Source organism: Mya arenaria, chromosome 14 (assembly GCF_026914265.1).
Source record: "Mya arenaria isolate MELC-2E11 chromosome 14, ASM2691426v1".
NCBI classification, from domain to species: domain Eukaryota; kingdom Metazoa; phylum Mollusca; class Bivalvia; order Myida; family Myidae; genus Mya; species Mya arenaria.
In genome coordinates, this window is record NC_069135.1 from 43,826,499 (window position 1) to 43,850,842 (window position 24,344).

At 37.6% G+C, this 24,344-nt stretch overlaps 2 protein-coding genes across 2 annotated transcripts in view; both read left to right on the top strand.

Annotated features, from left to right (window-relative positions):
* LOC128216163 (atrial natriuretic peptide receptor 1-like) overlaps positions 1-11,845 on the top strand; it is a 69,141-nt gene extending 57,296 nt beyond the window's left edge. Inside the window, exons 9-11 of the mRNA XM_052922742.1 lie at positions 563-689; positions 4,018-4,108; positions 11,707-11,845. Of these exons, the coding sequence (XP_052778702.1) occupies positions 563-689; positions 4,018-4,108; positions 11,707-11,845 (357 nt within the window). The remainder of the gene's footprint in view (positions 1-562; positions 690-4,017; positions 4,109-11,706) is intronic.
* A 527-nt stretch (positions 11,846-12,372) lies between these two features.
* Positions 12,373-23,048, top strand: LOC128216164 (atrial natriuretic peptide receptor 1-like). The gene is made up of 12 exons (XM_052922743.1): positions 12,373-12,503; positions 14,453-14,557; positions 15,849-15,920; positions 16,097-16,262; positions 16,829-16,975; positions 17,226-17,397; positions 19,577-19,723; positions 20,520-20,712; positions 21,364-21,538; positions 21,940-22,038; positions 22,156-22,247; positions 22,536-23,048. The coding sequence occupies exons 1-12, from the start codon at positions 12,495-12,497 to the stop codon at positions 23,046-23,048; spliced, it is 1,890 nt and encodes a 629-aa protein (XP_052778703.1). The 5' UTR covers positions 12,373-12,494.
* Positions 23,049-24,344: the final 1,296 nt, after the last annotated feature.

Genomic DNA, 24,344 nt, shown 5'->3' on the forward strand with positions numbered 1-24,344 from the left:
TGAATGGAACATTTGTAAAAACAGACGTCAAAGACTAAAAGGAACACTATATTTTTTCCTAAAACAATGTGGTGTCATTTCATTGATCTTTTACATCATTTACATCAGCGTCTTACTGCATCATTTTTTTCGAAGATTATATCTCCATTTCAGGTACAGAGGGAAACAATCAGTTTAAATCAGATGTATTGACTTTTCAATTTTGTCTATGAGACAGTAAAATACTGGAACTTTAGTAATTAACACCAATGAAATAAACTTATTTGTTTGTCCGAAATGAGCTTACGGTAATTTAGTAAAAACAGTTATGTCATTTTTATGTGCATATTTCAAATTGCTTTCTTTCTTAGAAGAAAAACAAGGTACCATAATATTTTCTAAAAGTGATAACAGTGAACAGTCTTGAAATATTTTATATCTGCATACGTGAATTCCTAGAAGTACCTCAAAAGTTCTACAAAACGTTAACATAAAATGGCATTGGAACATTCCCATATGGTAATTTATTTGTCGTCCTACATATATTCCGAGGTCTTTTTTTAAATAGCAGATGTTGTTTCAGGTGGTAGGTGTTTTTTACGGATCGAAGAGGGCATACGAACCAAAAGCGGGTATGACGGTCCGCTTCCCAAACGGCGTGCCAGTGGACATACCCGCGTGCGGCTTCCAGGGGGAGCATTGCATCAAAAGTAATGATTAAAGCGTTGAGAAATTATACTTACAAATAGTACAGCTGAAAAATCTAAAGTAACATTTTATTTTTATTTATTAGCTAGAAATGACTTGAAATGACAATTTATTGTAGTTTTTCAGAAAAGCGCACCAAGCCCTAAATTGTATGCGAACAAAACGTCATTTCGGAGATGGCGTCGATTTAGTTGTGTCCCATCCCTGTCCGTGACAACTTTGATTTGGACATGCGGACAATATCTAGTTGATGTTTAAAACAGCGAAATATCAAGGTTTATATTAACCACTGTGTATTATATTTAAGAGTAAATTATGAAAAAAGAGCGTTTTTTATTTTCATTTAATTTTTTCAAATGTCAGCCAGTTTTATGATATTTTAGAGCAATTTTTCCACAGGTAAATACATAGGTGGTCGTTTTTGTCTGTATTTTTATATGTATTTCATATTGAAACATAAACATTAAATTTGTACTGAGTTATAGCTTTCCGCTGAGAATTAAAATTGTATCGTTTCCAAACATTATATTTTGGCTAATTAGCAAATGGTATTTTCTGCACAATCAAATGGTTCTATTTAAGTTATGAAAGTGCTAATTAAAGTATTTTTGTATTCGCCCACATCTCGCTGATTAATAGTTCACATCGTATTGGCAGTCATAACAAAATTGTTACTTAAGGGTACAATACTTTTTTTTTTATTTTAATGCATCCATTCAGAGAACATATATTGCCATACCAACGGGAAGTGAATAACTAATTAAGGCGTTATTTGCGTCGCAGACACTCATAAATAAATGGTACTATTTTGAATATCGGTTATAACTCTTATAAAGAACCAGAACGGCTTGTTTGATACCCTTGTACATTAACTCTATGGTTCGTAGCGTGCTTGGAGACCAAGGCAGCTTGTTTGAAATCCTTGTACATTAACTCTATGGTTCGTAGCGTGCTTGGGGACAAAGGCAGCTTGTTTGAAATCCTTATACATTAACTCTATGGTTCGTAGCGTGCTTGGGGACAAAGGCAGCTTGATTGATACCCTTGTACATTAACTCTATGGTTCGTAGCGTGCTTGGGGACCAAGGCAGCTTGTTTGAAACTTGTGTATGTGTACTTTATGGTTCGTAGCGTGCTTGGGGACCAAGGCAGCTTGTTTCTAACCTGTATACGTTAACTTTATGGTTCGTAGCGTGCTTGGGGACAAGGCAGCTTGTTTGAAACCTGTGTACGTGTACTTTATGGTTCGTAGCGTGCTTGGGGACCAAGGCAGCTTGTTTGAAACCTGTGTACGTGCACTTTATGGTTCGTAGCGTGCTTGGGGACCAAGACAGCTTGTTTGAAACCTGTGTACGTTAACTTTATGGTTCGTAGCGTGTTTGGGGACAAGGCAGCTTGTTTGAAACCTGTGTACGTGTACTTTACGGTTCGTAGCGTGTTTGGGGACCAAGGCAGCTTGTTTGAAATCCTTGTACATTAACTCTATGGTTCGTAGCGTGCTTGGGGACAAAGGCAGCTTGATTGATACCCTTGTACATTAACTCTATGGTTCGTAGCGTGCTTGGGGACCAAGGCAGCTTGTTTGAAACCTGTGTACGTGTACTTTATTGTTCGTAGCGTGCTTGGGGACCAAGGCAGCTTGTTTGAAACCAGAGTATGAGTACTTTATTGTTCGTAGCGTGCTTGAGAGCAAAGGCAGCTTGTTTGAAACCAGTGTACGTGTACTTTATTGTTCGTAGCGTGCTTGGGGACCAAGGCCGCTTGTTTGAAACCAGAGTATGTGTACTTTATTGTTCGTAGCGTGCTTGAGAGCAAAGGCAGCTTGTTTGAAACCAGTGTACGTGTACTTTATTGTTCGTAGCGTGCTTGGGGACCAAGGCAGCTTGTTTGAAACCAGAGTATGTGTACTTTATTGTTCGTAGCGTGCTTGAGAGCAAAGGCAGCTTGTTTGAAACCTGTGTACGTGTACTTTATTGTTCGAAGCGTGTTTGGTGACCAGGACATCTCGTTTGAAACCAGTGTACGTGTACTTTATGGTTCGTAGCGTGCTTGGGGACCAAGGCAGCTTGTTTGAAACCAGTGTACGTGTACTTTATGGTTCGTAGCGTGCTTGGGGACCAAGGCAGCTTGTTTGAAACCTGTGTACGTGTACTTTATGGTTCGTAGCGTGCTTGAGAGCAAAGGCAGTTTGTTTGAAACCAGTGTACGTGTACTTTATTGTTCGAAGCGTGTTTGGTGACCAGGACATCTCGTTTGAAACCATTTTACGTGTTTTTCTATGGTATGTAGCGCGCTTGATAACCGGAACATCTTGTTTGAAACCCTTTTACGTGTATTTTATGGTATATAGCGCGCTTGAGAACCAGGACAACTTGTAGGAGAAGAACAGAAACAAGGCGGCAGAAATTCTTAGTAGTTTCAGATGCGTGCTACTCAATACTTGGGATGATGTGAATGGTACATGACAATAGACATACGTGTACCTTTTCCAGTTGCCTTTCAACCTAGCCTTCTAAAATGACCTCTCAACATACTAGTAGTAGTAGCTTTTAAAAATAGCCTTTCAACTTAGCCTCCCTTCTTGGTCAAAAGTAAAATCTAAAAATGTCATTAGTTAAAATACAAATGTTGAAGTAAGTTTTGACTACGTTCATATGATTTCAATTAACATGTTAATCACGGTACATTTCCAAAGATGAGGGTTATTAAAGCTTTTATTGACTAGTCAGCCATTGGATATGATCTGATTTTTACTGGTAGAAATTCATGTTAAAATTGGCGCAGCCGTGAGTTTCAAGTTTCCTTTTACTTTTCGACAATATACACATCTGTCTGTCTGACTGTTATACGTCAAAGTTCAGATCACCAGAACGCCGGCAGTTTCTTTATTGCCCGGAAACAATTAGAATTCATGAATAATTTTAGACCCAAACCCAAAACCAATGAAATATGACATATATTCTGCTACACAGATAGCAGTCTGGATCGAAAGGAATATATATATTTATAGGTCATAATTATAATGCACATGTTTTTCACCGTTTTGTAACGAAAGATCCTTATTATGTTTAGCAAGTACATGTTTATAACATTTATTGTATATGTATTTTCTACTTTTATTTTTGCTGATTAGCAAATTGGAAACCGCGTTATCTGTAAGAAAACCACAATTAATGTTCTATATTCCAATAACATCCTCGATAACAAAGCTGGAGAGGAAAAATTACGTCTGTAAAGGGCAGAACGACCAGACAAAAGACATTCTTTTCCTGTGAAAAATCTTCATATATCTTTTAATTGTGAGAATGTAATAATTATGTTTCGCTTTAGAGCCCCTCTCAGCGCAGACCATTGTGGGGATTATTTCCGGCTGTCTCATTGTTGTCCTCGTTCTCATCATTATCACCCAGGTCATATACAGGTTAGTAAAGGCGTCCTGTCTGTGTTTTCATTGGTGAAAACTATGTTACGTGTTAAAATATGTAGCACGTGTGTATTTCATGTTGGCTTGTTGTGCTGTGCTGTTTTGTCGAATATTATGTAGAAAACATTTATCCCTGAGACGATGAAATCTTATTGTGATTTATGTAACATGTAATTGTCATAAAACATTTCTGTTAACAACAATACCCATTGTTTGTCAGTCTGACTGTTAAACGTTTGAGCTCGAAACAAAAACAAGCTAAACCCCGAGTTCTTCTATTGAACGGTACTTTTTGTACATTATGTTTGAATTCTTTTTTCGTCTCATGTTATGTGCTTGAATTGGTGCATGCAGAGTAAATGTAATCAGTGTTCCTTTCGTTTCATGCCGTTTGCGTGTATTGGTTTATATATAAAGTAAATGTGTTTCTGTTTCCGTTTCGTTTCCTGATATGTGCCTGTATTTTGTCTCATGCCATATGTGCTTGTATTTCGTCTCATGACATGTGCTTGTATTTCGTCTCATGCCATGTGCTCCTATTCCGTCTCATGCCATGTGCCTGTATTTCGTCACATGCCATTTGCTTGTATTTCTTCTCGTGCCATGTGCCTGTATTTCGTCTCATGCCATGTGCCATGTGCTTGTATTTCGTCTCGCGCCATGTGCTTGTATTTCGTCTCATGCCATGTGCTTGTATTTCGTCTCATGCCATGTGCTTGTATTTCGTCTCATGCCATATGTGCTTGTATTTCGTCTCATGACATGTGCTTGTATTTCGTCTCATGCCATGTGCTTGTATTTCGTCTCATGCCATATGTGCTTGTATTTCGTCACATGCCATTTGCTTGTATTTCTTCTCATGCCATGTGCCTGTAATTCGTCTCATGCCATGTGCCATGTGCTTGTATTTCGTCTCATGCCATGTGCCATGTGCTTGTATTTCGTCTCGCGCCATGTACTTGTATTTCGTCTCATGCCATGTGCTTCTATTTCGTATCATGCCATATGTGCTTCTATTTCGTATCATGCCATATGTGCTTGTATTTCGTCTTATGCCATGTGCTTCTATTTCGTCTCATGCCATATGTGCTTGTATTTCGTCTCATGCCATGTGCTTCTATTTCGTCTCGCGCCATGTGCTTGTATTTCGTCTCGCGCCATGTGCTTGTATTTCGTCTCATGCCATATGTGCTTGTATTTCGTCTCATGCCATGTGCTTGTATTTCGTCTCATGTCATGTGCTTCTATTTCGTCTCATGCCATATGTGCTTGTATTTCATCTCATGACATGTGCTTCTTTTTGTGTATGTATAGAGTAAACGTAATTGGTTTTGCTTCGTCTCACGACAGGCGCGTGTATTGGTGTTTGCTTGTTTTATTTATGTTTTGGTACATGAATGTGTATACATGTAACATATGGTTGTATGTTTCATGTAATGCATTTATCAAAGATCGTACAGACAAAATGTGGCAGTAGTTTCTAGCAAGAAATTGTTTTAAGCAATAAGTTCAAGTAATGGATTAAATAAAAACATCTTGCTTGAAAACTCAAATAAACTCATCGTCTGATGCATGGTATAAATCATTCACATAGAAACTTCAGCAGTTGAATGTACTTTTCAACAATACTGTGGCCTAAATATGCCCGTGCCATTGATATATACTCTGTCACTGTTCGTGTCGTGTCCAATCAATCGCGATAGAAATAAGGCTAATTCCTGTTTGATCACTTAACGTCACCACGTTGTCTTGTTACCGCCGCAAGTTTTTCGGACAGTGTAATCAAGAAGCCTATCATCTAGTTTGTCTTCACAAAGGGCTTCTTTCAATGAGTTCTCACACATTGTCGTCATGGGATTCGTACAGTCGGTAAAATGTGCAGAATTCTTTGGGAAGCAATACTGTATGGAGATGGACAAGAAAACCAATATAAAACATGTATTTGTTCGAAATTCATCTTGCGTTCTGACATGTACATCTTGCTTTAATTCATCATATATTCATCTTCCATGATGCTATATTCCATTCATTTAAGTTAATTTCATAGTTAAGATAACCTGATGAAAATCAATAAGAAAGTTCACATTCTCCTAATGAAAGAAAAATAGATGACAGCAAGCACTTTGTAACATACCACGAAGCAGAATGTAAAACATCTCCATTTTTTTTGACACCAGAAAGCGTAAATTCAAAATGAACGAAACTTACTTTTTAAGGCATGTCTGACTTAAATATTACTCATTACTAAGAAATGGGTACAACAAAAAGAATCACGGCGCACACACCGTTGAATTCCGTCAAGTTGAAATTTTGACCAAGGATTGCATCGTTAAAATAAAAGCAAATCTAAACTATTTTACACGTGTAGAAGTAAAAACTAGTATAGTCGTTTATAGGCTTAGAAATATTTTCATATCTTTTTCTGTCAAAAAAGTTGTTTAGAAATTAACGACATTTACTTGTTTGAATACATCGGTTTTGACCCGTGTTGACCTATGTACGAGCCCCGTTGTCACCTGATTCCTCACTCTGAAATTGGAGAACTTATAAGTCAGGAAAGAATATTAGCCCAGTCGAATGCAAAAAGTACAAGTAAGAAAGCAAGTTGTTCAAGTCAGAATGCAAAATGTACAAGTAAGAAAGCAAGTTGTTCAAGTCAGAATGCAAAAAGTACAAGTAAGAAAGCAAGTTGTTCAAGTCAGAATGCAAAAAGTACAAGTAAGAAAGCAAGTTGTTCAAGTCAGAATGCAAAAAGTACAAATAAGAAAGCAAGTTGTTCAAGTCAAAATGCAAAAAGTACAAGTAAGAAAGCAAGTTGTTCAAGTCAGAATGCAAAAAGTACAAGTAAGAAAGCAAGTTGTTCAAGTCAGAATGCAAAAAGTACAAGTAAGACAGCAGAATGAACAAGTAAGAACGCAAGTTGTACAAGTAAGAAAGCAAGTTGTTTCAGTCAGAATGCAAAAAGTACAAGTCAGAATGCAAAATGTACAAGTAAGAAAGCAAGATGTTCAAGTCAGAATGCAAAATGTACAAGTAAGAAAGCAAGTTGTACAAGTCAGAATGCAAAAAGTACAAGTAAGAAAGCAAGTTGTACAAGTCAGAATGCAAAAAGTACAAGTAAGAAAGCAAGATGTTCAAGTCAGAGTGCAAACTGTACAAGTTAGAAAGCAAGTTGTTCCAGTCAGAATGCAAAAAGTACAAGTCAGAATGCAAAATGTACAAGTAAGAAAGCAAGTTGTACAAGTCAGAATGCAAAATGTACAAGTAAGAAAGCAAGTTGTTCAAGTAAGAAAGCAAGTTGTTCCAGTCAGAATGCAAAAAGTACAAGTCAGAATGCAAAAAGTACAAGTAAAAAAGCAAGTTGTACAAGTCAGAATGCAAAATGTACAAGTAAGAAAGCAAGTTTTTCAAGTAAGAAAGCAAGTTGTTCCAGTCAGAATACAAAAAGTACAAGTCAGAATGCAAAAAGTACAAGTAAGAAAGCAAGTTGTACAAGTCAGAGTGCAAAATGAACAAGTAAGAAAGCAAGATGTTCAAGTCAGAGTGGAAAAAGTACAAGTAAGAAAGCAAGTTGTTCAAGTCAGAATGCAAAAAGTACAAGTCAGAATGCAAAATGTAGAAGTAAGAAAGCAAGTTGTACAAGTCAGAATGCAAAATTTACAAGTAAGAAAGCAAGTTGTTCAAGTAAGAAAGCAAGTTGTTCCAGTCAGAATGCAAAAAGTTCAAGTCAGAATGCAAAATGTACAAGTAAGAAAGCAAGTTGTACAAGTCAGAATGCAAAATGTACAAGTAAGAAAGCAAGTTGTACAAGTCAGAATGCAAAATGTAGAAGTAAGAAAGCAAGTTGTTCAAGTCAGAATGCAAAAAGTACAAGTAAGAAAGCAAGTTGTTCAAGTCAGAATGCAAAAAGTACAAGTAAGAAAGAAATATTTCAAGTCAGAATGCAAACTGTACAAGTAAGAAAGCAAGTTGTACAAGTCAGAATTCAAAATGTACAAGGAAGAAAGCAAGTTGTACAAGTCAAAATGCAAAAAGTACAAGTAAGAGTGCAAACTGTACAAGTAATAAAGCAAGTTGTTCAAGTCAGAATGCAAAATGTACAAATAAGAAAGCAAGTTGTTCAAGTCAAAATGCAAAAAATACAAGTAAGAAAGCAAGTTGTTCAAGTAAGAAAGCAAGTTGTACAAGTCAGAGTGCAAAATGTACAAGTAAGAAAGCAAGTTGTTCAAGTCAGAATGCAAAATGTACAAGTAAGAAAGCAAGTTGTTCAAGTAAAAAAAGCAAGTTGTACAAGTCAGAGTGCAAAAAGTACAAGTCAGAATGCAAAAAGTACAGGTAAGAAAGCAAGTTGTACAAGTCAGAATGCAAAAAGTACAAGTCAGAATGCAAAATGTACAAGGAAGAAAGCAAGTTGTACAAGTCAGAATGCAAAATGTACAAGTAAGAAAGCAAGTTGTTCAAGTCAGAATGCAAAAAGTACAAGTAAGAAAGCAAGTTGTTCAAGTCAGAGTGCAAACTGTACAAGTAAGAAAGCAAGTTGTTCAAGTAAGAATGCAAAACGTACAAGTAAGAAAGCAAGATGTTCAAGTCAGAGTGCAAACTGTACAAGTAAGAAAGCAAGTTGTACAAGTCAGAATGCAAAAAGTACAAGTAAGAAAGCAAGATGTTCAAGTCAGAGTGCAAACTGTACAAGTAAGAAAGCAAGTTGTACAAATCAGAATGGAAAAAGTACAAGTAAGAAAGCAAGATGTTCAAGTCAGAGTGCAAAAAGTACAAGTAAGAAAGCAAGTTGTTCAAGTCAGGATGCAAAAAGTACAAGTCAGAATGCAAAATGTACAAGTAAAAAAGCAAGATGTTCAAGTCAGAATGCAAACTGTACAAGTAAGAAAGCAAGTTGTTCAAGTAAGAAAGCAAGTTGTTCCAGTCAGAATGCAAAAAGTTCCAGTCAGAATGCAAAATGTACAAGTAAGAAAGCAAGTTGTACAAGTCAGAATGCAAAAAGTACAAGTTAGAGTGCAAACTGTACAAGTAAGAAAGCAAGATGTTCAAGTCAGAGTGCAAACTGTACAAGTAAGAAAGCAAGTTGTACAAGTCAGAATGCAAAAAGTACAAGTAAGAAAGCAAGATGTTCAAGTCAGAGTGCAAACTGTACAAGTAAGAAAGCAAGTTGTACAAATCAGAATGCAAAAAGTACAAGTAAGAAAGCAAGATGTTCAAGTCAGAGTGCAAAAAGTACAAGTAAGAAAGCAAGTTGTACAAGTCAGAATGCAAAAAGTACAAGTCAGAATGCAAAATGTACAAGTAAGAAAGCAAGATGTTCAAGTCAGAATGCAAACTGTACAAGTAAGAAAGCAAGTTGTTCAAGTAAGAAAGCAAGTTGTTCCAGTCAGAATGCAAAAAGTTCCAGTCAGAATGCAAAAAGTACAAGTAAGAAAGCAAGATGTTCAAGTCAGAGTGCAAACTGTACAGATAAGAAAGCAAGTTGTACAAGTCAGAATGCAAAAAGTACAAGTAAGAAAGCAAGATGTTCAAGTCAGAGTGCAAAAAGTACAAGTAAGAAAGCAAGTTGTTCAAGTCAGGATGCAAAAAGTACAAGTCAGAATGCAAAATGTACAAGTAAAAAAGCAAGATGTTCAAGTCAGAATGCAAAATGTACAAGTAAGAAAGCAAGTTGTTCAATTAAGAAAGCAAGTTGTTCCAGTCAGAATGCAAAAAGTTCCAGTCAGAATGCAAAATGTACAAGTAAGAAAGCAAGTTGTTCAAGTCAGAGTGCAAAATGTACAAGTAAGAAAGCAAGTTGTTCAAGTCAGAATGCAAAAAGTACAAGTAAGAAAGCAAGTTGTTCATGTAAGAAAGCAAGTTGTACAAGTCAGAATGCAAAATGTACAAATAAGAAAGCAAGTTGTTCAAGTCAGAATGCAAAAAGTACAAGTAAGAAAGCAAGTTGTTCAAGTAAGAAAGCAAGTTGTACAAGTCAGAGTGCAAAATGTACAGGTAAGAAAGCAAGTTGTTCAAGTCAGAATGCAAAATGTACAAGTAAGAAAGCAAGTTGTTCAAGCAAGAAAGCAAGTTGTACAAGTCAGAGTGCAAACTGTACACGTCAGAATGCAAAAAGTACAAGTAAGAAAGCAAGTTGTACAAGTCAGAATGCAAAAAGTACAAGTCAGAATGCAAAATGTACAAGGAAGAAAGCAAGTTGTTCAAGTAAGAAAGCAAGTTGTTCCAGTCAGAATGCAAAAAGTACAAGTCAGAATGCAAAATGTACAAGTAAGAAAGCAAGTTGTACAAGTCAGAATGCAAAAAGTACAAATAAGAAAGCAAGTTGTTCAAGTCAGAATGCAAAAAGTACAAGTCAGAATGCAAAATGTACAAGTAAGAAAGCAAGTTGTTCCAGTCAAAATGCAAAAAGTTCAAGTCAGAGTGCAAAAAGTACAAGTAAGAAAGCAAGTTGTACAAGTCAGAATGCAAAATGTACAAGTAAGAAAGCAAGTTGTACAAGTCAGAATGCAAAAAGTACAAGTAAGAAAGCAAGTTGTACAAGTAAGAAAGCAAGTTGTTCAAGTAAGAAAGCAAGTTGTTCCAGTCAGAATGCAAAATGTTCAAGTCAGAATGCAAAAAGTACAAGTAAGAAAGCAAGTTGTACAAGTCAGAATGCAAAAAGTACAAGTAAGAAAGCAAGTTGTACAAGTCAGAATGCAAAAAGTACAAGTAAGAAAGCAAGTTGTACAAGTCAGAATGCAAAAAGTACAAGTAAGAAAGCAAGTTGTACAAGTAAGAAAGCAAGTTGTTCAAGTAAGAAAGCAAGTTGTTCCAGTCAGAATGCAAAATGTTCAAGTCAGAATGCAAAAAGTACAAGTAAGAAAGCAAGTTGTACAAGCCAGAGTGCAAAAAGTACAAGTAAGAAAGCAAGTTGTTCAAGTCAGAATGCAAAAAGTACAAGTAAGAAAGCAAGTTGTACAAGTCAGAATGCAAAAAGTACAAGTAAGAAAGCAAGATGTTCAAGTCAGAGTGCAAACTGTACAAGTAAGAAAGCAAGATGTTCAAGTCAGAATGCAAAATGTACAAGTAAGAAAGAAAGATTTTAAGTCAGAATGCAAACTGTACAAGTAAGAAAGCAAGATGTTCACGTCATAATGCAAAATGTACAAGAAAGAAAGCAAGATGTTCAAGTCAGAATGCAAAATGTACAAGTAAGAAAGCAAGATGTTTAAGTCAAAATGCAAACTGTACAAGGAAGAAAGCAAGATGTTCAAGTCAGAGTGCAAAATGTACAAGTAAGAAAGCAAGATGTTCAAGTCAGAGTGCAAAATGTACAAGAAAGAAAGCAAGATGTTCAAGTCAGAGTGCAAAATGTACAAGAAAGAAAGCAAGATGTTCAAGTCAGAGTGCAAAATGTACAAGTAAGAAAGCAAGATGTTCAAGTCAGAGTGCAAAATGTACAAGTAAGAAAGCAAGATGTTCAAGTCAGAATGCAAAATGTACAAGTCAGAAAGCAAGACGTAAAGTGCTAATATGCATATTATGCTTCCTCGCGTGTTTTTTTAGTAGACCAAAAATGTGCTTTGTAACTTTAAACTTTACACATTGGTTTCAAGCCGACGTAAAGCCAACAAGGACATGAGATGGCGGGTATCGTGGCGAGACGTCGACGTCCTGAAAACCAAAGGGAGCATCATCTCGGGATTCAGCAAGTCCAGGATCTCGTTAGAACAAGAGGTTGGAACAAAATCATGATGTTTATTAATGTATCAAACTTCTCGGGATCAGCGCTCGGTCGAATTATCCCTAGTGTCTATTTAGTTATGACTGATATGCGCTAACCTCTCCATATGCTCTTTTAAATAATGATTATATACTAATGTTCATATTTAAAAAAAAATGCTTAACCCTAACTATAGAGAACTGATTTTGCTAAATATATTAATGAGAAAAAATATAACACTTTTTGTTACGATCACGACGGACGCGCTTATTGATTAAACGTACAAAAACTGTTTTGAAGTTGAATGTATGCATTTTTTTTATTAATCATGAGTTTCCGGTACGGTTGCAAACATCCGACCCTCGAGCACGATTGAAAGGCGGTGAATGGGCAAGCCCAGTTACCGGTTTTCGCACGTGCGCTTGGATGGGCCTATTTATCAGCGCCGTAAACAGATAAAATAAAACTAACAGTGTGTTAATAGTGTTAATACACTTCAGCGATATTCTTACATTATGCTGCTTAATATCCTCAACTGTTATTTTCCATGCGCAGTCAACAGGCACACACGAGGAACCTCCCCCGGTGTATGGAACCACGGGTCATTACCGCGGAAATAGTGTCTACATAAGGCGCTTTAATTTCTCCTCCATTGATCTAACTTCGAAAGTGTTCGCTGAAATGAGAACGGTACGAAGTCTATATACAGCACTTTAATATTACATGACTGACCAAACCTGGAAAGTGTTCGCTGAAATGAGAACGGTATGTAGTCTATACACAGCACTTTAATAGTACATGACTGACCAAACCTCGAAAGTGTTCGCTGAAATGAGAACGGTATGTAATCTATATACAGCACTTTAATAGTACTTGACTGACCAAACCTCGAAAGTTTTCACTGAAATTAGAACGGTATGGTGTCTAAAAGGGTGCTTCAATCTCTGTACTATCGACCTCGACCAAGAGTGTTCGCTGGAACACGAACGCTATGCATTCTATATAAGGCGCTTCAATTTCATTATTATTGACCTCGTTCAAAGTGTTCGCTGGGACAAGAACGCTATGTTTTCTTTATAAGGCGCTTCTGTTACCCAAAGAGTGATACCGCCCCAACATGTTCCCTAGAACAAGGAAAGTATGTTTTCTTTATAAGGCGCTTCTGTTACCCAAAGAGTGATACTGCCCCAACATGTTCCCTAGAACAAGGAAAGTATGTTTTCTTTATAAGGCGCTTCTGTTACCCAAAGAGTGATACCGCCCCAACATGTTCCCTAGATCAAGAAAAGTATGTTTTCTTTATAAGGCGCTTCTGTTACCCAAAGAGTGATACCGCCCCAACATGTTCCCTAGAACAAGGAAAGTATGTTTTCTTTATAAGGCGCTTCTGTTACCCAAAGAGTGATACTGCCCCAACATGTTCCCTAGAACAAGGAAAGTATGTTTTCTTTATAAGGCGCTTCTGTTACCCAAAGAGTGATACCGCCCCAACATGTTCCCTAGATCAAGAAAAGTATGTTTTCTTTATAAGGCGCTTCTGTTACCCAAAGAGTGATACTGCCCCAACATGTTCCCTAGAACAAGGAAAGTATGTTTTCTTTATAAGGCGCTTCTGTTACCCAAAGAGTGATACTGCCCCAACATGTTCCCTAGAACAAGGAAAGTATGTTTTCTTTATAAGGCGCTTCTGTTACCCAAAGAGTGATACCGCCCCAACATGTTCCCTAGAACAAGGAAAGTATGTTTTCTTTATAAGGCGCTTCTGTTACCCAAAGAGTGATACCGCCCGAACATGTTCCCTAGAACAAGGAAAGTATGTTTTCTTTATAAGGCGCTTCTGTTACCCAAAGAGTGATACCGCCCCAACATGTTCCCTAGAACAAGGAAAGTATGTTTTTTTATAAGGCGCTTCTGTTACCCAAAGAGTGATACCGCCCCAACATGTTCCCTAGAACAAGGAAAGTATGTTTTCTTTATAAGGCGCTTCTGTTACCCAAAGAGTGATACCGCCCCAACATGTTCCCTAGAACAAGGAAAGTATGTTTTCTTTAAAAGGCGCTTCAATTTATATACAATTGACCTTGCCCAAAGGCGTTTCAATTTCTCTTCAAATGATCACGCCCCAAGGTTTTTGCTGGAACAAAAACGGTATATTATGGGGATGAACGCCAATGTCCTGTCTGATTTGATTTGGGATCGGTTTACCTCCACCTATGGACTGAGGTTTTCAACCTTTCTTTGAACAATGTGTAACCTTTCTCTATGTGTGGCTAACACCAGAATTCTTTTAAAAAGCAAAACGCAGTAACAAATTCCGTTTTCAAGTTCCAATTTAAAGTTTAAAACTTTAATGTTTTTAGAGTGCACTGCTTAATGAATTCAGGATTATATATCATCTAATATTTAAAAAAAAATGTTTGGCCTGACAAGAAATATCTTTAAAGATATCTTATATGAGTATTAAATTACTGTGTAGTATTTCACTCAATATAAAAACTTCACAACCTGATAACTACAGGCGGCCCACAAATACAAAAAAAAAACGTATAAATCATAAAACTGTAACAAGTAGGTATCGTGACATTATGGTATTATAACGATTAATTCCTGTATACATGTGCCTTCTGTTTTCTTGGCAGATGTACAACCTTCGTCACAACAACATCGAGACGTTCATTGGCGCATGCGTGGACCCGGAGAGCATAGCTGTTCTGTCAGAGATCTGTCCCCGGGGAAGTCTTATGGTAAGGTTCTGACCTTGTCAGCGAAAATGAGTGCTGTGGAAGTAAGGTAGTAATGTTTACCGAGTATTCAGGGTGAGGAATCACGTGACTTCAACGGGGTTCTCACATGTGTCACCACGGTTAAAAACTGATGTAAACATGCAAGAAAGTGACAGTTATTTCTAAATAACTTTTTTGAGAGAAAAGATGGGAAAATATTTCTTAGCCTATATAAGACCATGCTATTTTCTGCTTTTATAAGTGTGAAATATATTGGATTTACTTGTATTTTAACGATGCAATCCTTGGTCAAAATTTCATGTGCTACATAAATGTTGTTACATATATGTGCTTTAAATTGTTTTTCATGTTTCGATACAATGTTCGTGCTTTGAAATGTAAATTTATAGTATAGCGTTTTAGGATTCATTTTCTCTATTGTTGAACAATAGATGAGTCAAATTCAGTTATGTTTTCGTTTGATTATTTTACTAGTTCCCGAGTTGGTTTGTGTTTTCCATAGTTATTTTTATTCAATTTAGAGGTCAATCTCAGAACGAGGCTGCTTGTCCTACGGAAAGACCATCCGTTGGCGCAAAACGCTATTTGACTAGGAATCCATCTAATTACACATATAAAGGCAGCGGAATTGAAATTATTCGATTTTGCTGTTTGTCTGCTTATAATGTTTAGTTTTTTTCTTCCTGATAATTGCGAATTTCAAAGACTTATTTGGGGAAATCGGGGTCCGCCGCTACAACAAATAGGGTCAAATTGCCCCGGCTATTACTTAAGCGAATGATAACAGTAGTTTACTACATATTCCAAAATATGTATTTCGGTAATCGAATATTCGAATATTCGATCGAAAGAATTACCGAATATTCGAATATCAATTTTGCCATTCGTTTGCATCCCTAATTTTAACGATGGAATCCTTGGCCAAAATTTCGAATCTCCCAAGGCATAACTTGTCCGGGTCAATGGATGTTAATGTTTTTCGTGTTCCACTTCTTAAAATAGAGTTCATACTCGACTTAGTTTACCAACTGCCAAGTTTTTCCTGATTATTTCGGTACCCTTCTTTTGACCATACCTTGATGACGTAGTACACAATAAGTAGACCACGTGTACACACAATCTCTCTATTGTGCGACACCACCGTTACGCGTCTACACGATAATGGACCTTACCCAGTAAGTAAAACGCAAACAATCGTCGTGCGACTGAAATCTAGGCTGCTAGAGTATACAATCTTCGGCAAAAACAGAACGTGTCAAGTTATTTAAGATATGTTGTAATTGTTTTCCAGGATATAATAGCCAACGACAGTATCGAACTAGACTGGGCATTTAGACACTCCCTCATCAATGATATCGTCCAGGTAAGACCAGCCCAGTCAAAGGATTTAACGGCACATAACTTTTGTCAAAGCCGGATTTTTATATGTTAAATATTTTACTCATATGTTGTTAACGTTTGGTTGGATTACCATAGCATCTATTCGTATGAACAATTTGGATACAACGGCGTAACTCAATTCCTTCCCTCTCATGTCAGGGCATGAAATACCTCCACAACAGTGAGATCTCGGTCCACGGCCAGTTGAGGAGCTCCAACTGTGTGGTTGACAGCAGGTTCCTCCTCAAGATTAAAGGATTTGGACCCAAATGTTTCCAGGAACTGGAATATAAGACTCACAGACTTGGATTCATGAATCCTTCCAGTAAGGATAAACTTGATTATGTTGAATCTAGTATTTTACTTTATCCTTAAATTATATTGAGTTATAATTTGTCGATTCCAAGTAATTGCGACGCATATGTCGTTAAAGTTATTGCACAGCCAAGAAGAATTGAGAAGCAAACAATCGTAAAGCACGGAAGTCAATTTTTAATCATACAGACCTATGCATTTATAGTTCATATAAGGCATTATCTTGGTTTAATTATATTGAATGACTGATATACATATTTCATTTTAAAATACGACATGTCCTCAAAGATGGCGGTAAATACGTCCGGTCATATATAATTGACGTGATAAAACTACACAACACGAACAGAACTTCAAAAAAATACATAACTGTGAACAGCCTCTCCAAAACGCTGAAAGCAATATGAAACATTTTATTTATAGTCGATACCTCTATACCAAATTTCAAGACTGGATTCAGAGATCATTTATAAGAAACGTGAGATCACACATATTTTAAATGTTCAACAACTGATCCAACTTGTTTTATTGCAATACATTACATGAAATGTTGCACAGAGAGTCCTATATCTTCAGAGAAACTATGGACAGCCCCGGAGATATTGCGAGTCTCCGGATGGCACCCGGGAACGAGGGAAGGTGACGTATACAGTTTTGCTATAATACTACAGGAGCTCATCTTGCGGGGAGCGCCCTTCGAGACCAGCGACCTTAGCAGTGCAGGTACACATCATAACAATGATTTTGACGCAAAACGTTCAGCAGAAATCGGGGGTCGGGGTGGGGGTGGGGTGGGGGGTTCACAGTTTGATCACCAGCGCAATGTTATTCTTTGCCAACCGTAAAAACTAAAAGCGACATTTTAATTTTTATTTAGGCCGAACGGTCGAACATTCATGATTTGATGGTTTTGTAATAGCTCAGTCTTGTGCCCTAGAACATATGACCATATCTTGTATTGTAATTACTACAGATATCCTTGAGAAGGTGGAGCAGTCGTGTGACCCTCCGTTCCGACCGAGCCTCTCCCAGATCCCCGACTGCTCAACCGACCTGATCGACGTGATGGAGCAGTGCTGGGCCGAGGAAAAGTTTAAGAGACCCTCGTTTGACCAGGTCGACACGAGTCTCAAACGTATCCTCAAGTACGGCAGTAGCTATTAGTATACGTCCATTGCATTAAACTGGCGAATCCATTATGAGGGAAGCATTAAGTACGTCGTTTCTGACTTAGCATAATATTTTCTCCCTTATGCTAAAATTTGATATTGCTTATACTTATTATGACCTGGTGTGAAGCGCACACCTTAAGATTGCTTATAACGATGTTTTATTGACGTAAATTCCAACCCAAGCAACGACAAGGGAACAACAACATAGTTCAAACTCTTATATTCCGCATAGAACTGATCCCACACAAGGCTTTAAGCATACACTGTTTTAAATAACGGTAGGATTGTGTTCACTTTTCACCAATGCCTGACCGTCGCAGCATGTATATGGACAACCTGTATGTTGTGTCTAATGGTGCAGTCACACTATAGCGTATGGCATTAACGTATGTGAGCGTACGATAAAAATTGCTCATACGCTCGCATACGCTAATATACGTTAGGGGTATGTTAGGCATAAGTTTTTAGCGTTCCAAGCACGCTGACATACGTCAGTGTGCGTTGTTATACGCAGAGGCCAAAAATATTTTTTGAACGTGTTCAAAAACTTTAAGCGTATGCGAGCGTATAGCATATACGTTACGCATATGCTCATCATACGCTGGACATAAGCTTGATACGCAAGAGTGACACTAAAGGTACGTTACTCATATGTCAAGTACGCATCTCATACGATGGCATGAAAGTGGTCAGTTGAGCTGTTAATATATATAGGGTTCTACTTCATCATCTTCGTCAGTTGTAGATCGACAGAGAGACTATGTAGGTAGCTCTTCTCCATCACCATTGCGAACGTATAAATTTAACAATTTATTATGCTCAACGAAATAGAAGACAAGGAAGAAGGAGGAGGAGAATAAGACGCCAAATCTGGGTGAGACCATGGATTGGACGACGACGTCAGTTTGGCCTGTATGACCAGCTCATGGTTGAACTCAGAAATGAGGACCAGAGATCGTTCAAAAACTTCTTGCGTATGCCCCCTGAGATGTATGATGAGCTGCTACAGAGGGTGGGTCCAAACATCATACTAGGTACAGGCCTTCTCTAAAGCACGGTCTGAAGCTTGCATTGACTTTGCGTCATCTTGCCTCTGGAAGCACTTATGCACAATGCAGTATGGATGGAGGGTCCCGCATAACACCATGTCAGTCGTTGTTAGAGAGGACAAAAGCCAAGCCATAATCGATGAGTATTTGCCTGAGGTGATGAACTGCCCCACTACTCCAGAGGGATGGCGTGATATATCTGTCAAATTCCTCAAAAAGTGGAACTTCCCATCTTAAGGATGCTGCCAGACTCAGCAACTCTCTTCTGCAAGGACTCGTGGATGTCATTTGTCTGGATTCTGAGGTCTTTTTCTAGACGATGAATGGACAGTTAGGCTCCTCCAGGTCTTTTTGCATCTCAGCACATGCAGTCTCAGCTCAAACTTACTCATAAGCTCACATACGTTATGCATACGTTACTCATACGCTTGCATACGCTACCCACACGGTGATAAACGCTACACTGACGGTGACTTAGGTTGACATACGCTAACACACGTACGCAAACGTTTCTCATGCGCTACCTGTACGTCGGTTATACGTTATACAAACGCTGTTCACACGCTATTCATACGTTTGTAAAGGACTGTCGCCGATAGCTCGGGTTTAAACGCTCGAAAACTGTGCGTATAAGTAATTTTTCTAAAATTTTCACACGCAATACATACGTTTCTATCATACGCTAGAGTGTGACTACACCATAACGGAGAGCACAGCGTTAGCAATGCTAAAACATAAGCGCAATAAACATCTAGGATGGAGCAGTTACGCTTACGATGGTGAATCACCAAAAATGGTCAAGCTTGAACTGAATGTATTTTTGTCAACCTATCAGGTCCAATCGGATAGCAACATAGTGAACAGGATGATGTCTTGCATGAAGCATTCAGCAGACAGCGCTGGACTTGAATATAACGCTATCACACGCAATTCCAGTTACATGATGGAATTTGGAATGAAGCACACACACACGCACGCAGGCACGCACGCACACACGAACACACGAACACACGCACACACACAAACACACACAAACACACATTGTAAGTTATTTTGTAAATTAAGTTAATATATAGTGTTATGTTTTATAATATCCCGCACAGATCGAAAGGGAGTAACATAATGGACAACCTAATGACCCGCATGGAGCAGTATGCGAACAACCTGGAGAGCTTGGTGGAAGAGAGGACAACCGCCTACCTCGAGGAGAAGAAGCGGGCGGAGGACCTGCTCTACAGGATGCTACCAGAGTGAGTATCCCCTGAAGTAACCCCTACAGTAAATATAGTTTGTTTTGTTGAAGATGTGGGAAGGTTTTACTTTTCGCAATTCAAAACCTTGCGGATTAGTAATTTAACGATGTTTGTCTGTGTTTAAACAATGGCGTGAAAATAAAACAATTTACAGTAATTTATCTTAGCGCACCAACGCTTTCTTTCACAGTGGTCCCTCGAGAGCATTTAATACCAAATATATTAACGTCGAGCTTGTTTGAAGGATCAAGCCAAACAGCCCATCAACAAGAGTAACATGGCACAGCGATAACATACATATATAACAAATATATAAAGAATCGTTATCGGTCAATGTTGGGGTAACAATATAAAGTAATATAGACATGTGCTAAGGTGAAAAAGCTTTCATTTGCCACTTATACTGCCAATGAACAGCCTCAAAAAACCCAAACTCCTGTGTTCATATGTTTTTATTTTAATAATTGGGTATGGGGCTACAAAATCCCCAGTCAAAAAGCGCCAAAATATCGCTATAAGTTTATATTAAATGTTGTTTTTTTCGTTTCGATTATTAAAATCAAATAAGTTAAACATAATAATGCGTTAACGAAATGCATCATTATATATTGTGCGCCTTAAAACAGTGTGTCTTTTGACTGAAATGTGCTATACTTTCTACAAACAGCTTTACCAATTAAGAATGAAAAAGCTATTGCATGGCCTCCTAATTTCAAAATATGCAATTTGTTCAGACATCAAACCACTTTCATCAACAGGGTTGTGTTGATTAAAAACGATCGTTTTTCCTTAGGTCCGTGGCAAGGCAGCTGCAACACGGCAACCAGGTGGAACCCGAGACGTTTGACTGTGTGACGATCTACTTCAGTGACATCGTGGGCTTCACCACCATCGCGGGCAGGTCCAATCCCTTGCAGGTCGTCAACCTACTGAACGACCTCTACACCACGTTTGACGCCATCATCGATAACCTCCGTGTATACAAGGTAAAGTTGCATTACATTAGGTTCGCATCAAATTTTTTTCGCGGTGTGCCAACCTTACGAAGTAAAGCAATTAATGATACGTTGTTTTAATGATATTTAGTTATTGGTGTGTACATTTCTATGCGTTACATTGGCGTTACATTAATATTTCTATTGCGCTTCCTAAGATGAACGATGAACGCAATTATTTCCGATAAATTTTGATAGTTTAAAACTTCGTGATTGCGATTGGTCAAATGCAGTTTTATTGTGTTTAATAGTTTGTGACGTCGATAAAACCAATGACATCATTGGCGCGACCGCTGCTCAAATTATGCTGCGTCCAATAGTGTTAGATACGTTATAAAAATGCTTTTTACTTTGATTTCTCTGGAGAAAGTTTGCACATAATTGATGGTAAATATTATATCAGAATTGCGGTTCATCGGTGTATGAAAACGCTTTACGTGAATCTGTTTTTGTTTATAAACATTTATTTTTGCACATGTGTGAGATGCAGTTGTTAGTAGCGGGGATTCAAACATGTATCAAAAAACGCCAAGTAACGACATTTTTAAACGTTAACGATCTTTTTTAAATAGAATACATACAAATATATAAGATACCTAGACACAAGAACAAGCACATGTCATTTTTCTTGCGACTTAACAGGTGGAGACGATTGGTGACGCCTACATGGTAGCATCAGGCCTGCCGATACGTATCGGGGACAGCCATGTGGCCGAGATCGCAAACATGGCTCTGGCTATCCGGACGTCTGTAGAAATATTCAAAATTCGACATTTACCCTCAGAGCCTTTACGAATACGGATTGGTCTACACTCAGGTAAAATGACAAAACTAGTAAAAGTATACAAATACCCGGAACAACGGTCTTAAATCGTGCATCATTGGGTTTAGTACCCAGATAATGATTTTTGCCCGCAGATGCTCATCGGAAATAACTTAGTAGTTTCTAGACAATAAAATTGAACATTTAATTGCTGTTCCCAGAACAGTATTAATCTAATAAAATATATGTGTGCTAATTGTATTAAGGTTTTTATAATACTGCGGGAGCTGTGGGTTTCACAACAAAGTACTGTCCGATTGGTGATTTGGTTTCCATGTAACTTTGATGAAAATTAACATATTATATAGTGTAAATACAAATATTTATGGTTTATATATTTTAATGGTTTATATAAACAATTCAAAATATATAGAATATTCAAAATGTACAACCAGGTCCAGTGGTAGCGGGAGTTGTGGGCCTGACGATGCCGCGCTATTGCCTGTTTGGGGACACCGTGAATACTGCATCCCGAATGGAATCCAACGGTGAAGGTCGGTTGATACCTCACATACGTAAAATAGATTTAATAGAAACTAAATGTGTGCTTTTTCCGTAGGAATTTGAAAAAAATGCCTTATTCAAATCTACGTGTGCTGTCTTCGTTCCAGCGATGAAGATTCATATATCAGGTCCGTGCATGAAACTGTTGGAAGCGTACGGAGACTATGACATAGAACTTCGAGGGAACACTGAAATAAAGGCGAGTGTAGTCGGTTTGATATAAATAGTTTCATAGGAAATGTATTGCTTTTCTATAAACAGTGATTGTTTGTCTGACGAGTTTATGTTCTGTACCATTCTCCTAATGAGTGACCTGCACGAATCTGACGAGTTTATGTTCTGTACCATTCTCCTAATGAGTGACCTGCACGAAATAACATAAAGAAATTTTGTAATCTGGGATTGCTTATTTCTATTCAAAGAAAAATAATATTGTTTAATAATGAGTTGCGTAGTAAAATTATTATATCACTAATTTGAATTTTAGGGCAAAGGCGTCATGCAAACGTTTTGGTTAAATGGACAAAAGGGAAATAACCATACGCCGGCAAAGTCAAAAACCTGCCAGCCGAGTCCTAAAGCATCCTTTAAAAACACTTCAATCACCAAAACATATTCCTTGCAAGAAACCAGTAAATCCCAAACACCAAAAAGCGTAATCAATGGCAACGCCCCAGGTGGGGGAGGAGGAGGAGGGCAAAAGAATTATTCAAGTACAGGAACTGACACAAACTCTTTACATCTGCCAACGGAAGAACAACTTGAAGAGCGACGCGGTTCTGGTAGCTTGTTTGGAGGTGATGAGTTGGTAGAAGGACGTGCTTTCAAAACAGCCGCTAACGACATGTATCGGGTAGTTGTAGAATCTCAGAGAGGAAGGAAAGCGTTTATGGATATTGGAGGTCCGCGTGTGGCAACATCTGAGTCTGTGAAACTGGAAGAAAAGAGTGGCAACGCTTTTGGTAACCTTCCAAAGGAAAATTTACCAAACGTGGACTAACACCAGCTCGTGTTTATTCATATCCATCGTCGGATACCAACGAGTGACCCATTGTGTTTCCCTCCATTCATCGTTGATACTCGGACAGGGCATCCCTTGCAAGTGTTAGTGGTTCTAGAAAGCCACCGTAGAGTTGTCGAATGGATGTTCTGTAAACTTGACAACACACGTCATGTTTTTGTCTTAAGAACTTATTATTCGTTTTCAAAATTGCAGTTGTTCGTGAATATACAATGAACAATGATGATACGTGAGGTTAACTTACAAATGTAACTTGTTGAAATTATTAGTCAACATGTACAACAGTTGTTCATGGCAAATATAATATTATATATAAATTTAAAATGATAGGACAATGATGGTGATGAATATCTAGTCGGTGCACATCCACGTATTAACCAATGTGCTTGTTTTATTTTTCAGGATCATAAGATTCAAAAATATGTTTGTTTATAAAATTCTCAACAATCGGATTTTTATAATCGATGTTAGTAAAATGTATTTATTTCATATCAATTTGCATTTTTAATAAGAAAACGGTTTGTTTTTTTCAATTTTAATAATAATATATTGAATGGAAAGAGGAAAATGTGTGATCCCGTGTTCTGTTGAAAAAGCCGTAGCTAGGAAATCACTGTTGACATAATGCGCAAGGTATTCTTTTTCCGGTACTTCGAAACTGGTTCCTATTAATTTTCAAAACCTAGGCATTAAACGTTGTTGTTATTTTCTTGGGCTAAAACCTCAATTTTTGGTACGCGGTATTTAGGGGCTAGCGACGGAGGGTATGGTACACTCGCTTTTCTTTTACAATTATAATTATCTTAACGGCAAGATAAAATTATTTGTTCATTTGCATTATCTGCAAATCATGCGTATCATGACTAACAGAATTGGTCGGTATGTAGTCGATATAAAAAGCCGCCATTAAGTATGTTTGGCAGGTATTTTCCTTGGCAGACTGTTAGGGAAAAAATGAATGTCCAAACATGAAATAAATGGTTATTGCAAACGAAAAATATTTTTATTTGCGACTCTTTTTTACAATTAATGAGTGGGGTTTTCATACGTTTGTATAAAAGAACAGCTGATATTTGTAAACTAAGTATCATTTGTAGATATTTTGACTGTCAAGAACGCAATATGTTTCAATGTACAGCTTTAAGCCCCATTGTGAAATGTGGTTCCCAGTTAGTAATCTATTTCAATGAGTAATTCACTGAAATTTTTTAACGTAAACAGATCCGTATTTTATAACAAAAACAACAACAACAACAATAACATCATCATTATTAA